At 40.6% G+C, this 14,034-nt stretch overlaps 2 protein-coding genes across 2 annotated transcripts in view; both read right to left on the reverse strand.

The window, feature by feature from the left end:
* The window catches only part of iqgap2 (IQ motif containing GTPase activating protein 2), a 41,851-nt gene extending 38,131 nt beyond the window's left edge, over window positions 1-3,720 (reverse strand). The window contains exons 1-2 of the mRNA XM_030060520.1: window positions 3,407-3,720; window positions 280-379 (exon numbers count right to left, since the gene is read on the reverse strand). Coding sequence (XP_029916380.1) covers window positions 280-379; window positions 3,407-3,452 — 146 coding nt within the window. The 5' untranslated portion in view covers window positions 3,453-3,720. The remainder of the gene's footprint in view (window positions 1-279; window positions 380-3,406) is intronic.
* A 1,339-nt stretch (window positions 3,721-5,059) lies between these two features.
* Window positions 5,060-14,034, reverse strand: part of sv2ca (synaptic vesicle glycoprotein 2Ca) — a 28,797-nt gene continuing 19,822 nt past the window's right edge. Inside the window, exons 5-12 of the mRNA XM_030061072.1 lie at window positions 13,676-13,765; window positions 13,061-13,171; window positions 12,847-12,935; window positions 12,166-12,330; window positions 11,858-11,991; window positions 11,368-11,574; window positions 9,517-9,676; window positions 5,060-8,713 (exon numbers count right to left, since the gene is read on the reverse strand). Coding sequence (XP_029916932.1) covers window positions 8,530-8,713; window positions 9,517-9,676; window positions 11,368-11,574; window positions 11,858-11,991; window positions 12,166-12,330; window positions 12,847-12,935; window positions 13,061-13,171; window positions 13,676-13,765 — 1,140 coding nt within the window. The 3' untranslated portion in view covers window positions 5,060-8,529. The remainder of the gene's footprint in view (window positions 8,714-9,516; window positions 9,677-11,367; window positions 11,575-11,857; window positions 11,992-12,165; window positions 12,331-12,846; window positions 12,936-13,060; window positions 13,172-13,675; window positions 13,766-14,034) is intronic.

The raw sequence follows: 14,034 nt of genomic DNA on the forward strand, positions 1-14,034 counted from the left end.
TCATTTAGTAGTTGTGGTTAGTGAATAATGAAAAAAATAGATTAAAGTTATAAATCCTGAAAGGTTTGAAAAAAAAAAAAAAAAAAAAAAAGATCTTATTTTTTTACCATATAGCTCAGTTCTAGTTTGACCCAAGAACCTATCCAGTTAAATACCCACAACCAAATGACTTTGTTAGAGTGAGACATCTCAAAGCGAAATGGTTAGATTTGGTCTGCTTATACAATTTTGTTCCTGTCATCTTCAGTGTGTTTCCCACCATCTCCCACCCCGTCTTACTGTTTGGCTTCCTCCAGGTGACAGAGGTACTCGTAGGCGATGTTCTGTCGTCGCCTCTCATCCATCTCTTCTGCTGACAGCCTCTCGTCATCCTGAATGGCTGCAAGAACAAGAAAAGAAGTTTCTGCTTGTAAAATATGAGGACACCAAGTATTTCCCAATAGTGACATAATCAAAACACAAGTTTGTTGCACAGCCTTACTGGTCTTTGTTACACATGATTACTGTGTGGCATACATTTGGACATTGAGAAGTATGTCTTATCAAAATTGAAAGCCCAAACCCTTTGTGCAAAGTTGAAAAACTGAACAATAAATACCAAAAAATAGCAGGACAAAAGTTTCTCTCTTGGCAAGTGTAACTTATTCTGACTATCTGGAGCCTCCATACAAGTGGGAGACTGTACTATATCCCATGTTCAATGAACCCATGTACGAGGGAGAAGAAAGGCCACTTTCTCATTGTGAAAGTGGCCTTAGTGGGGTGCCTACTTGACAAGTGACTTCAGCTGAGAGTTGACCTTTACCTGCAGCTTAATGAGACCATCTCCCCCAGCCCCTGACACTCCTTACACTCCTCTAATCTAATCAAATCCCTTTATTTCTGGCTGAGTGAAGGGCCGATCCCAGGCCCGGAGGCTCTCTCCAGCTCGATCAAACACCATGGTCTGTAGGTCTGAGAACAGGCCAGTGACTGGACTTTCACATGTGGAAGTATGCTTTAGTGGTTCATCTGTGCTTTATTGGGTGAAAAGTCACACCAAGTAAAAAGCTGGAAATGCCTGTAATGTTATGCACACTCATCAATTATGCACACAAACTCACCAGAGTCTTGAGTCCAAAGATTACATGGTCATTATCTCCTCTAGTGACGCCGACAACGTTAACTAGTTAAACCTGTTGATTGATTAGCCTAATCTATCCAAATACCAAGGAAGAGGACCACATATTAGCGCAGCCTTAAGAGCTCGCTTATATATAATTCAGAGCACTCTCTGTCTGCCACAGACCTTGATTTATTTAAAATATCTGGGCCTCCATAAATGAGCAGTTCTGGGAGCCAATTCAGCGTATCCTGATGATCAAAGCCAATGCCAATAATTCTTTACTTAGCAGTTTACTCCTTCTTCTGTGGATAGCTAGACTGAAAATTTTGAACCCATCAATCGCTCTCCTAGTCTCTGACACCTCATCAGTGGAGACAGAAAAATCAATCAGTAATAATTTTGGTAACTGATTAATCATTTGTCATATATCAAGAAAAAAAAAGTACAGCATCACAAAGATCTAATATTTGCTTACATGTTTCCATTCATATTATTAGAATATGAATATTTTGTTTCTTTGGTTCTGTCTGTTTCACTACGGAAGCAATTTTAAAACATCACTTTGGACTCTGCTAACCAACAATTAGCATTTGTACTTATTTCTGATACATCACTGACCAAATGATTAATTAGTTAATCAAAAGCATAATCTATAGTTTAAGTGGCATCCCTTTCTCATCAGCCACCTGCACAGGCATTAGGCACTAGGTCTAAAAAAAGCTTTGATGTGCAGTTTCACTCAAATGCAAGCACGCATACACACTCAATATGGTGAAGACATTTCCACAGGGCCAAACACAAACACACACACACACACACACACACACACACACACACATTAAGGGGCTGTCCACTCACTAGGGTTAACTTTGTGGCCTCATGACCACAGCATCCCTCCATCCGATCAAAGACCACTGGCCCAGCTGTGTTGTAGAGAGAGGACAGGAGTGTGTGTAAACACTCAGCTCAGGATCCCTACACAGCCGTCACGCATACTTACTCACTCACACACTTCCTGGAAGGGCCTGTCTGCAGCCCTGCACCAAAGGTTATATTTAATCTTCAGGAAGGTTTTGTTGTCTTCATCTGTCACAGGATCACCAAATCTGAGTTATGAGCTTTGTGATCATGACTCATGCTTTTGTTTGGCCGAGGGTTTGTTCCCCCCAACCTTTTGGGGCCTACAGGTAACTACAAATCAAAACAGACTCTGGTTTTACGTTATTCCATTTCTTAAGAAAATGTGTCATGTATTGTCTGGTATTTCAATTCCAAGGAAACACTGCTCTGTTCCCACAACAACACTTGAGAATGAAAACATATGCAGGAGTGAATCTGCAAAATGAAATAACCCTCCTAACAAGACTAGGGACGACCATATCTCACAGTATGTGACAGTTCCACTATTTGTGCACATGTTAAAAAGCTGGATACATATAATGTTGCATCAGTAAACATCTCTCTATGAAAACACCATAACATCATGGTAGTCTACATAAAAACAGGCTAAGACAGAGCTGAGTAATGAAATTAAATGTGCCATGTCAAAAGCAAAGGACAATACTGCACTAATGACACAATTGATTGAGTTTATCTCTTAAAGTTGTACTTTGCACTCCGATGTCAGTTACTGATAACAGACCTGAAATGAACTTTGAGTAACTGCTGTTTTCAGCCTTTTTTGTAAACTTTCCCTTGTATTCAGGCTTACTGACTTCAGCCACCCCTGTTAAATTCTTGAAATGCCCATGAAGCCAGGTGTAGATTGCTCAACAACAGTAATTGAAATAGTTAATAGTTAACCTATGAGAAAAGGAGGTCTGTGTAGAAAGGCTGCAGTGTTGGCAGGTACTATTACCTAAATGTGTCCGTGTTGTTTTGTGTTGAGAACAGACAGCCTACAGCAATACCAAATGTGGGGTTAAAGTTTAGAGTAGCCGGGAGATTTTCAACTTTAGCATCTCTGAAGTGAAACCAGACAGAAACAACCCATCCCGCAGACTTCAATGTAAAACCAAGAGTTGTGCCCCCCCAACTAAAGTCAACCAAAGTAACCAAAATCTGTCCTCTTTTTCTGCATATCTGAGTAAATAACGCGGACAAATATGTGTGAACTCCGAGGTTGCCCCACCTACTGCAGGCATCCTGCTGCTCAGTGGAGCCAGGTGAAGAGCCGCAGCTCAACCACCTGTTCCTCATCAGAAACTCCTCGAGTCTTGCAAGCCTCCTGTCTTTATGTCACAATAAATAAGGACACTTTCGGGTGTAGCTGTAAAACAGTGAAAAGGTTTTCGCACTTACTTCCATAGCGCGGTCTTTGTAAAGTTGCGGTTTCTTCATGGTACATCCTGCCGTGTTTCCTCCACCTCTGAACTCGTCTGAACTAGAAATAACGTTTGCAGACACCGACCAAGCTACAGCTGCAACAATGTGCCAATGTGCCGCGCCTGAGGACACTGATATGAATAAAAAAAATTAAATGTTACTGAAACAAATACGTTGTTAAAGCAGTCTTGAAATGTTTCATAAAGGCGCCTTCTGTCACTTGCGGCGAATAATCCCCATGGCGTCCACTTCAGCGTGACTCCTAACCGAAAGTGCTCCTAGTTTCTACTATGTTGGTCGCAAATGAAATGATTGACAGGGCAAAATATTTGTTTTGCACCTCGCACCACCTGGTGGCCAAATGACGCCTAATGTTGGATTCGTGTGCCAAGACGAAGCTGGTAAGTAGAAGCTTCGTACCTGGAAACACCCTTCGCCTCAGCTTTCAAGTGGTAAATAAGCTGGTAATTGCAATAATTGGACCCCTAAAATAAAATACAGTAAAGTGCATTCCCTATACTGTACTGCAGTGTCAATGATAAAATGCACTTTACTCGCACCGTACAAGTCATTTTCTAATGATAATTCCTGGTGGCTGGACAAAAGTGTAACTTGTTTAAATTATCATTTGGACGATTTCTACTGAATGCAGCATTGAGAGGGTAAGCTTACACAGGATCCCCAAAGTTGTACATGTCAAAGACTCCAAAATCATAAGAGCGAGGGCTCCCTTCTTTTCCCCAAGGACCCCCATTTGACCATACTTCTGTTGTTAGATAAGACCATGTATATGATTTAAATAAGTGTCTAGGCTGAGGATAGAGAAGTAAAAATTATAAAGAAAACATTCATATATCCTCAATTATGCTAGACCCTATTTCACTGAGGAGCCATTGGAGCCTTCCTCTGGAACCCTGCTGGTCCCTGGACCCCACTTTGGGAACTGCTAGCCTTGCATATCTGAACTTTGCTGATACCCCAGGTAAAGGGTCCTGATTATTTGTTATGCAACATTATCTTCTGATATGTGTCACCTATTGCCTCTGCAACCCAAAGTAAACAAGATAGCTTTACATATTTAACTCTGTGTAGCACATTTTAACCTCTTTCGCCAGTTTACATTAACTTGAACATACAGATGACAGATCACTGTCAGATGTGCAAGGCTGGTGTTAAAATTAATTAATAAACTGAGTGAAACACTTTCTGAATTTTAAATTCAGCCACTAGGTAGCAGCATTAGTTTGAGATTGTGAGTGGGGTATGCAGCTGTGTTTATTGTTGTTTGTGTGTTTGCTTGTGTGTTGTGCACATCTATTTGTTATTTTTAGTTTCACAGAACAACTTTGAGAGAGTTGTCATGAGAAAAAAGAATGAATAAATAAGTAGATAAAGTCACAAGGGGAAAAGGCCTTAAAAAGAGAAAACTGCTCTAATCATTTATTGTTTTTCTCTCCAAAAAACTTGGAAAAAATTGCAGTTTTTCTGCAGGAAGTGCAGCATTACTGTATGCTATCTGAATAATTGGTATGTGTTTTTATGGATAATGAAAATGGACATGAAATAAATGTACTACATTATTTGCTAGAGAACATAACTTTTATTTTATATATGTTCAAAAGCAGCACAGTTTGCAATCCCTGCCTTTCCGAATTTTTAAGATTATTCACAGGGCATCATTTGGCAAATATATAATCTTCACATATTTTCACACTCATGGACCTTTGAACATACAGCCATCCTATGACTGGCATGCCCTTCACAATAATATACACAACTTTATTCTCCACACACATTTGTTTACCTCCATAAAACGGATGAACAAAACCCAACAAGAGTGATACATTCACTTTTTTTTCCTCAACAAAAATCAGAATATTGCCATCATTTTCTACCAGAAGAATTTACAATAAGAAACACAAAGTTGAGCACAAAATAACAGAAGTTGTCCTACACACATGCAAGTTTGTTTTCACACACAGTAGCGAATGACATGGGGCGTAAAGCCAAGGACACAAAGAGATGTACAACAGAGATACACAGGATGGATTTATCGCTTAGACAAAGCAGGAGACACGTGAGCCGATCGAGGAGCTTTTACACGTTTAACCCAGAGGTCCACCAATATCAGCTTTGTTATGTACACTATTTACAGACATGAGAATGCAAACATAGGCCCACATTTGTGTGTATACACGCACTCACACACTCACACACAAGCACACACAAATACAGTACATATAAGCAATACCCCAGATACTTCAAACAAAACAAGTAATATATAATTTCTCTTCAATAAAATAGAACAGGTAGTAGTTCTGCCTAATTAAGACGCAAGGTTTAAACACACCCAGAGCCATACGGATGCAGTCCCTGTGTTGTTTTTGCATCCTACTGACAGCATAACGCCACCGAGGGAGCAACAGGACTCAGCTTTGGTTTGACACTGGGCTAATGTCATTGCTTTGATCTGCCAGTACTACCACATCTACATAGAATTTGTATGCCATACTTTCATTTCAAAAATAGTCAAATCATATGGTCAAAAATATCTGTTGCACACTAGCAGCACACTTAATCCAATCTCACCAAGTGATTTTTACAAAATCTGAGGAAAAGATGAGGTTCGAGGAAATATACACATATGTACCACTTGGAAGCCTGTGGTTTTTCACTGAATAGCCTTGAGAAAGCCAGCTGCAGTACAAGGGCACACTACCTCTACGCTGCGATCACAGATAACCACAAATACAGAGAAATGCAGGAGAACACAGGCAGTTAGCCACAGAAAATACAAACTGCAGGCACAAAATATATGAGAGTTGGAAAATGAATACAACTAATGGCTTGTTAAACTTTCTAAGCAGTGCCAATATGGTGCCAACTTAAAATCTGGGTGGCATTCTGACATCCTGAAAAAAAGGAATATTATCTATAGCGGTATACACTGTGATGCTGGCACGGGACGATAGATATATGACAAGTAAGCATAAATGTGTCCTGAAAATGAAATAATGACACATTTTGGGCAAAAAGCCTGGTCTAGACATCAGTGACAAATGACAGAGCTCGAACTTATCATTCAATTTTGCATTTGTTTCGGAAGCTTCATGTATAAAAAACTATGCAGATGTAATTTATGAGTGAATATAGAAAGGTAACACTGAAGCACAGTGTGTTGTTCAGAGGTTTTTAGATAGCAGGGAACTCAACAAAGCCTAAAAGTTCCCCTTAGAGACATTTTTGTCAGAGGTGCAAACTATTACCCTTCCTAAGGAGGCGGTTGCAGTTTACTTTATTACTTTGCAGTAATGCATAGTATGTCACACAATTATATTCTTATTTTGGACAAATGCTTAAATTCACTGTAAAAAATAAATAAATAAATAAACAAATTAATATGATTGCATGGAGACAAGGGCTATGCCAGTAATGTCACACTGACTTGGCTAAGGATTTCAATTTCCCACCAAGCATTCACTGTGTCAGTGATTCTTTTGAAAGGCTAAAAAAAAGCGTTATGATTACTTGTTTGCTTGTGATTTATGGTATAAGAGTGAATATCAGGATGGAATAAGGCTTTTCTCAGAATCAGAGCAGAATAATCTTTTTTTCCCACATCACATATGTCCAACAGAAAGAGATTAGGGTTGGGAAAGCACAAAAAAATAAGTTCACCACCTCATATAATACTGTATATTGGCCACATATAGTTCCACATATAGACACCAACACACTAGGATCATTTTTTCTATGCTTCCTATCCATTTCCCGTCCATTCCTTATAACCTTTGGACACCTCTTGACTATGGGGAGAAAGCTCCAGTTAAGGAGAGGCACATTTAAAAAAGGCCATTCAGAATTTTGAAAAGGAAGCAGTATGACATCTCAATATCAATGTCACTGCCACAAGCGAGACCCAACACAATGCTAAATCAGAGAGAGCCCTCCTCAGAGAGCCTTTGTACAATAATACAACACATGGAAGGAGAGCTGGAATTACAGCATTTGGACAAAATGAATAATTCATGATTGCAATCTTTATAATAACAGCAATAAATAAAGTTAACATCCCCAGACTCAACATACCATACACTTAGTGGTACAACAAAATACAGTTTTTCAATATGGCCTTTTTTATTCTTGGTTCGGTAGATAATGCAAAGGGCTTGGTGTCCTGTGTCCATCTACTGTAAATAGGCTGGAAACGCCTGAGCAAAAGTCATGCTGAAAAAATAGATTTGTGCATTATGATCTACTGGACTGAGTGCAGCCGGGTCTTCTGTGCGTATGAGATGTGTGTTTGTCTATCTGTACAACGGTTTGAAAGACAGAGAGGGGTATATATGCGAGTGTGAGTGCAGGAAAGTGCATATGATGCCTGTCTATTCTAAGATACGAGTCTGTGTATATACAAGGTATGTGTGACTTTCTGTGTGTGTTCACTATCAATAGTTGTACAGGATGTCCTGTGCATGTGGGTCGTGTGGGCAAGCCAGCTGTCATACAGCTGTGTCGTGTGTCCGCTCTGTCTGATCATCTATTCCCTCCGTTGTCACACAGCAGGTTGGCTGGGCTCATTACAGCTTGTTTTTCACTTTCTTCTCCATCTGGCTTGTCTTAATAAGACTGTATCAATATTAACAGGCTTGAGCTCCAGCCATGCCGCGACTCCACACAAAGCTGTAACCACTCACTCTGAGCAAAACTCAACCAAAGTCTCAACACCAAAAACTTCTGCAACCTCGGAACACTGCAACTTTATGAATATGTGTTTTAAATCCTCTGAAAATCCTCTGATAATACATTCACTAAATGACTGAGGCTACTCTTGACATATGTGTGATCTAATGTTTCTAATGTGTCCAGTTTGGTGGTAAAAGAATGCACAGCATTGTATTGTAAAGGTGGGTTTGCGATCAAACTTTGCCTTACACCTTGAAGAAGGTGCATGAGCCAAATCTGAGAGATTGTATTAGATACTTATGAACCAAGCCCTTTGCACTCCTTGCTCAACACTCCCTGGGCTTCTTCCTCTTGGTTTAAGCCAGGTTTTATCTAGGTTTTACCACAGCCAAGGAGGAGTGCCATGCTGGTGTTTACATAAGGACGTTAGCCCGGGTGTCAGGCAACCGCAGACCCACCAGGCCTCCCCCAACCAGCACAGACGAGGCCATGAGGATGGGTATGGCCTTGGTGATGCCAACGAGAGAGCCAAAAATCAGGTTCCCCAGCACTGCAGCCAGCTTACACAGAGCGTTGCAGAAGCCAAAGCCTGTTCCCCTGGAAAAAAGGAGATTCATCGAATTGAGGAGGCATATTGTGGAGAGAAATTATGTTCAGTTTGATTGAATTATTTCGGCTTAAACTGCTGAAAGAGTAACCTGTTTTAATTGTCTTTTAGGCATTTAAGGAGAACTATGATTTTTGTTACAAAAAAGTGCACCTCATAAAAAAAACTATGATTTCAAAGTAAGCCAAAGTATTGCTGAGATGGTTTACAAGTGTCTTATTGAAGGTGTAATATGTTATAATATCAGTGTCTGTTTTGGCAAATTTAAGTGTAAAGCAGAGCCAAATTTGTGGGAAAATTGTGGGGAAAAATCCAGCTCACCACTTTGTATAAATCCCACACCATGAGAAAGGGAGATAGGGAGATAAATCTCACCTCCTGTCCTCACAGTTTTAGGTTTAGATGTTTAGATTTTTAGCCACAAAAAATCTATACAGCAAGTCCTTTGTACCAAATGCAATTAGTTTCCTTAGCTCCTAAAATGAGGACCTTGACTATCAAAATATCATGAAATCAGTGTCTAATGCACTGATTTTATGGTATTTAATCTGATGGTTGGGTTTCTTATGTATTGTTTGTGCTGTTTTTTCATTTTGAATTTTGTGGTTTGTTTGGTAATGCCTAAAGTCTGTTTTTGTAGTTTTTGTGTGGTTGCCTGTGTATTTTGGGTGCCTATTACGTGTATATGCACCATATATTTTTTTCCCTATCCTATTCTTTTCTATTCTATATTTGGAAATAAGTCTAAACTAGTATAGGCAAATGTACCCTCGTCTAGTGTGGCTTCACTCACCTCCTGTCAGTAGGGAAGGACTCTGTCGTGACAACGTCCAGGGAGTTCCAGGCTGAGATGCTCAGGCCATTGTAAAGGCACAGCATGAAGATCATCATGGATTCACTGGTGCCAAACCACAAGAAGAAACAGCTGATGCCTGACAGGACCATGGACCCACCTGACAGACACACAAACACACACAGAGTGAGAGAGAAACAGCAAAAGCAGTATGAAGGAGTTAGTGCATTTGAGAGAGACGGGGAGAGAGTGAAAAGTGCACACACATGACATTCCTTTGAGTAATGTTCAGCAAAATGGCAGGGTCTAATCAAAACTGCCCTCTCATACTCCATGATGAATGCTATATCCACGGCATGAATCATTTTGACATCTTATAGTCAATGTTAAAACAAATTGCTGCAGTACACACTTACCACCCCTCCTACACTAGAGCTCGAGATGGGATGCCTGAACCTGGCGGGACCTAGAAGAAGGGTATATCTGCAGCCTGCAGACTAGTACAAAACATGCCCCCCCACCCCCTCACTTTCCCTAACCTTAACCTCACTGAATTGTGATGTTTTGCACTGACATAGCCTGTAAGGCCTGTTTTGTACAAGTTCAAGTTCAAGTTTATTTAAAGCCCAATCTCACTGTTTACAGTGTCAAAGGGCTTTACATGCCCACATGTTTACAACAAACAGGACAACACTCCCTGAAACACTCCCAAAAACCCACCTGTAACAGGAAAAAATGAAAGAAATCTTGAGAAGAACCACACAGAGAGAAGACCCCATTCCTGGCCAGACACGTGTGCAATAGGCGTCGACCCAGTGACCAAATTACAAACATTACAGCAAATGCCAGAAAACACACTAACAGACAATATGACAACAGAAGCAGGAGGAGGCCTTGACCAAGGCAGCAGACACACACAGGACGATGACCAGCCACAGAGCACCCGCAGCAGCCAGTCTGTCTGCAGGCTGCACATATATCTACTTGGGATTTATCTTTGTCAAAGCGCCTGAAATTGCCTTCCAGTTTTAGTGTATAGAGAATATTGGAGTTTCCATTTCCACCCATCCTGCAAAAAACATTTCCATGTGGACCGAGTGAGGGTGAAAAATGAGTGTGCTGGCAAAACATGGAGCTTTCAGATGCAAAGTTCAGTTAGGCTGTTGAAGAAACAAAGTACAAATTACTGGAACCATTAAGTTTAAGTGACACTTCTTTCATCAGTCCATTCGTTAAGATAACATATTATATACATTATATACATTAAAAGTTTAAATAAGTTGGAAAATGCAGAATCTGAACCCTGAGTCAAAAAATCTGACCCATTTTTGCCCCCATTGAAATTTCTATCCTGTCCAGAAACCAACCTGCCCTGATGGAAACAGCTGAGCCCGTCTAATCTCATTCCCTGTGTGCAGGTCCCCAGTTATTGTGGCATAAAGCGGAGACTTGTTACTTGTTAATTTTGGATCAAGTATCTGGATGGATTTGACCAATATACTGTAGCCTAATGTTAATTTCAAACTTTCATCATCCATTTTAATCTGAAGGCTGCAGGCGCCATGTAGTTAATGAGTAGCCTAAAGATAAATTTCTGTAATATAAATGTCAGGTTTTATAAGTTTTACTCTGACTGGTGGTCAGGATGACGTCAGGTTAGGACAGAATTATCTTGGGGTCTGGTCAGGGTCAGCTTCAGATAAACTTTTCACAGCCACGGTCAGGACAGGTTCAACATATCAGTCCAGATTTAACATCTATCCTGAACACACACACACACACACAGATACACACACACACACACACACACACAGACAAACATGTACCCCAATCACCAGTCCTTCATCTTACCAAGCATGGACAAACGTCCAATCTTGTCCATGAGAAGGGCAGAGACAATGTTGCCAGGCAGGACAGCCAGGGTCCCCAGGAAGTTGATGAAATAGACCCAGTAGGCACTGTAGTCGTCATCGAATGTCATCTGGCAGCCCGTCTTGTTGTGAGTGAAGGTGCTGTTGATCACCTCTGTGCCGTCAATCAGCTTGGAATCATCAATGTCTGGCACCCCCCAAAAAAACAAAACAAAACAAAAAAATACAAAAGAAAGAGTGAACCCAGTATGATAAATCCCTGGAAATCTGTTGACTGTGATATTTAGAGTGTAATTGGCTGTGGTCAGCAATGACCATGTTAGTCTCTTCGGTGAAAGGTTTGTTTGTTTGTTTGTTTTACCAGGATACAAATACACATAATGTATCCAAATGCACAAATAAGATATTACCAAACCTGCATATTCAAGTTAGAAAAGAGCCCTAAGCATCACTGCATCATGTTGTCTCACCCGTGTTGAAGAAGAATGCTCCAATGAAAGTACAGTTACGGAAGAAGGAGCCCACTGATGTCACATCATCAAAGATGCAGTTACGAAAAGTCGAGTCGACGAAGGTGACTGACTTCATCTTCATACTGATGAACCTGCGAGGGTACAAGGGCATTGTGTTCTCATTTCACTGTCACACATCACAGTAGTCAACTATTTTTTATGTATTTTTGATTATTACATTTCTTATAGTAAGGGCTTTGTGAGTCACTTCATTATATGTCATGTAACTTTGTTTCCACAAAGACTGCCAGCTGAGTCTGACCCACCTGTCATTGATGAAGAGGCCATTGGTGTGTATCTGGTTTTCCAGAGTGAAATTAAAGGTGAAGTCCTCAATGCGTTCACCGTTGTGGGTCTTCACTTTGGATGCATACTCATCTGCCTGAAGGTGTTTGATGACATCAGGGAACCAGACCGACAGGCCGTAGTACCTGTAGTCAGCAGGATTCAGTAATAATGGCATTTAATGAATTGTTTGACCAGTTGTTTTGTTATGTATTGCCAACTGATCTTCTTAATTTTAGTTTGATTTTACAAAGAAATACAATACAAATAAAAAAGAAACACAAAGATAAATACAATGACAAATGTGAAAACAGGCAGATCAGAGCACAGAGTCACCCTTGTGGTTTCTGTTTGGTCTTAAAAAGTGTTTTCTGACTTTTTTTTTTTTTTAATCTGTGTCTGCTTTTATTCCCATTTCTGCTCCCACTGACACTCCAACAGAACAGTATTGATCCGGACACTGTGATTGATTCAGGCACCATGCGACTTCTATACAGCAGAGAGATCAAAATGACAGAAATGCGATGTAGCTGCAAGCCTGGCTACCTAATGTTATTTCCTGACCAAAGAAATCAGACTTGTCTGATTTCTATACCTTAAGTTGAGAACCAAAGACTGCCCAGAGTTTCACAAGAAAGCAAATCAAATGGCAAAAAGCTCACCCAAATGACAATGTGAACCACACTATGGCGAGCCGCGTCATGTTCTCTCGCATTGGGTAGTTGAAACATTTCATGAGATTCAGATAGATCTATAGAGAGACAAGAGACCAGGTTACAGGGGAGGCAGTGGGAAGCTACGAGAGCCGCAAAAAGAAAGAAAACAAACAGCAGGCACTCTATAGTAGAAGTAGATAAAGTAGAATAAAATATTTACCCCATGTATTTCAGCCTTGATCCTGAAGAGAACCTTGGAGACAGGGTTTCCAGACTCTGACTCCATTTCCACCAGCTCATCCAGCTGCTTTGGGATCTTGATCCTGTTTACCTGCGAAATGAAATATGAGAAATGGTTAAGTAATATAATTACTGCAGCAAAGTGCAATAAGGACAGTTTACATTTCAGGCTATGCTCACTTTTTCACCTATGGTATGATACTATAATGGGAAGTGTTTCACTTGTATCATGGTTTTTCCACTATATATTTTTTTTCTGTATGATCATCCCCAGATGCCCACAACACTGAAGTTAAAACTATACATGATAAGCTGAATTTTTAAACAAGCAGCATCAATAAGGAACATGTGAACAGGATGTACTATATGATCAGTTCAAGAAACATGCATTGGCTAAGAGGCTTTCCCAGAGTGCACCTCAGGCAGCAAATAAGTCTGAATGACACAAAACAGCTTTCAGAAGCTTCATAATTCAGACACGATCCTGAGGAAAGCTTTAAAACCTGTCCCAGCGGTGGCAGGATATAAGCCTCTTTGCTTCCTTAAGTATACGGAAACCCAGCCTAGGCAGCGCACAGGAGAAACAAATACTCACAGTGAAGACTTTCTCCGGTTGCCCACGCGCTCGCATGTTGGTGTCGTGGATCTGTTTGAGGATCATCCAAGCCTCGTCATGCTTCCCCACCTGACAGGAGGGAGAGCGAGGGAGCAAAGCAAGATAAATTCATGGGATCACCCGTACTCAAACTGTATTCAGGGACAGCCGCTGTCATATGTGCACACATAAATCGCACAGACATGCAATACTCTCCTTTAATTCCTCAGAGGTGGACAAAGATGATGGGAGTCACAACAGCGATGACTCATTATTTTTACTTCAAAGAGAAATTATTCTATGGCAGCAAGCCCACGATATCAGATCTCTGTACTTTGCAGCCATAAGACCAGGTATCA

The sequence above is a fragment of the Myripristis murdjan genome, chromosome 9 (genome assembly GCF_902150065.1).
Source record: "Myripristis murdjan chromosome 9, fMyrMur1.1, whole genome shotgun sequence".
Taxonomy (NCBI): Eukaryota; Metazoa; Chordata; class Actinopteri; order Holocentriformes; family Holocentridae; genus Myripristis; species Myripristis murdjan.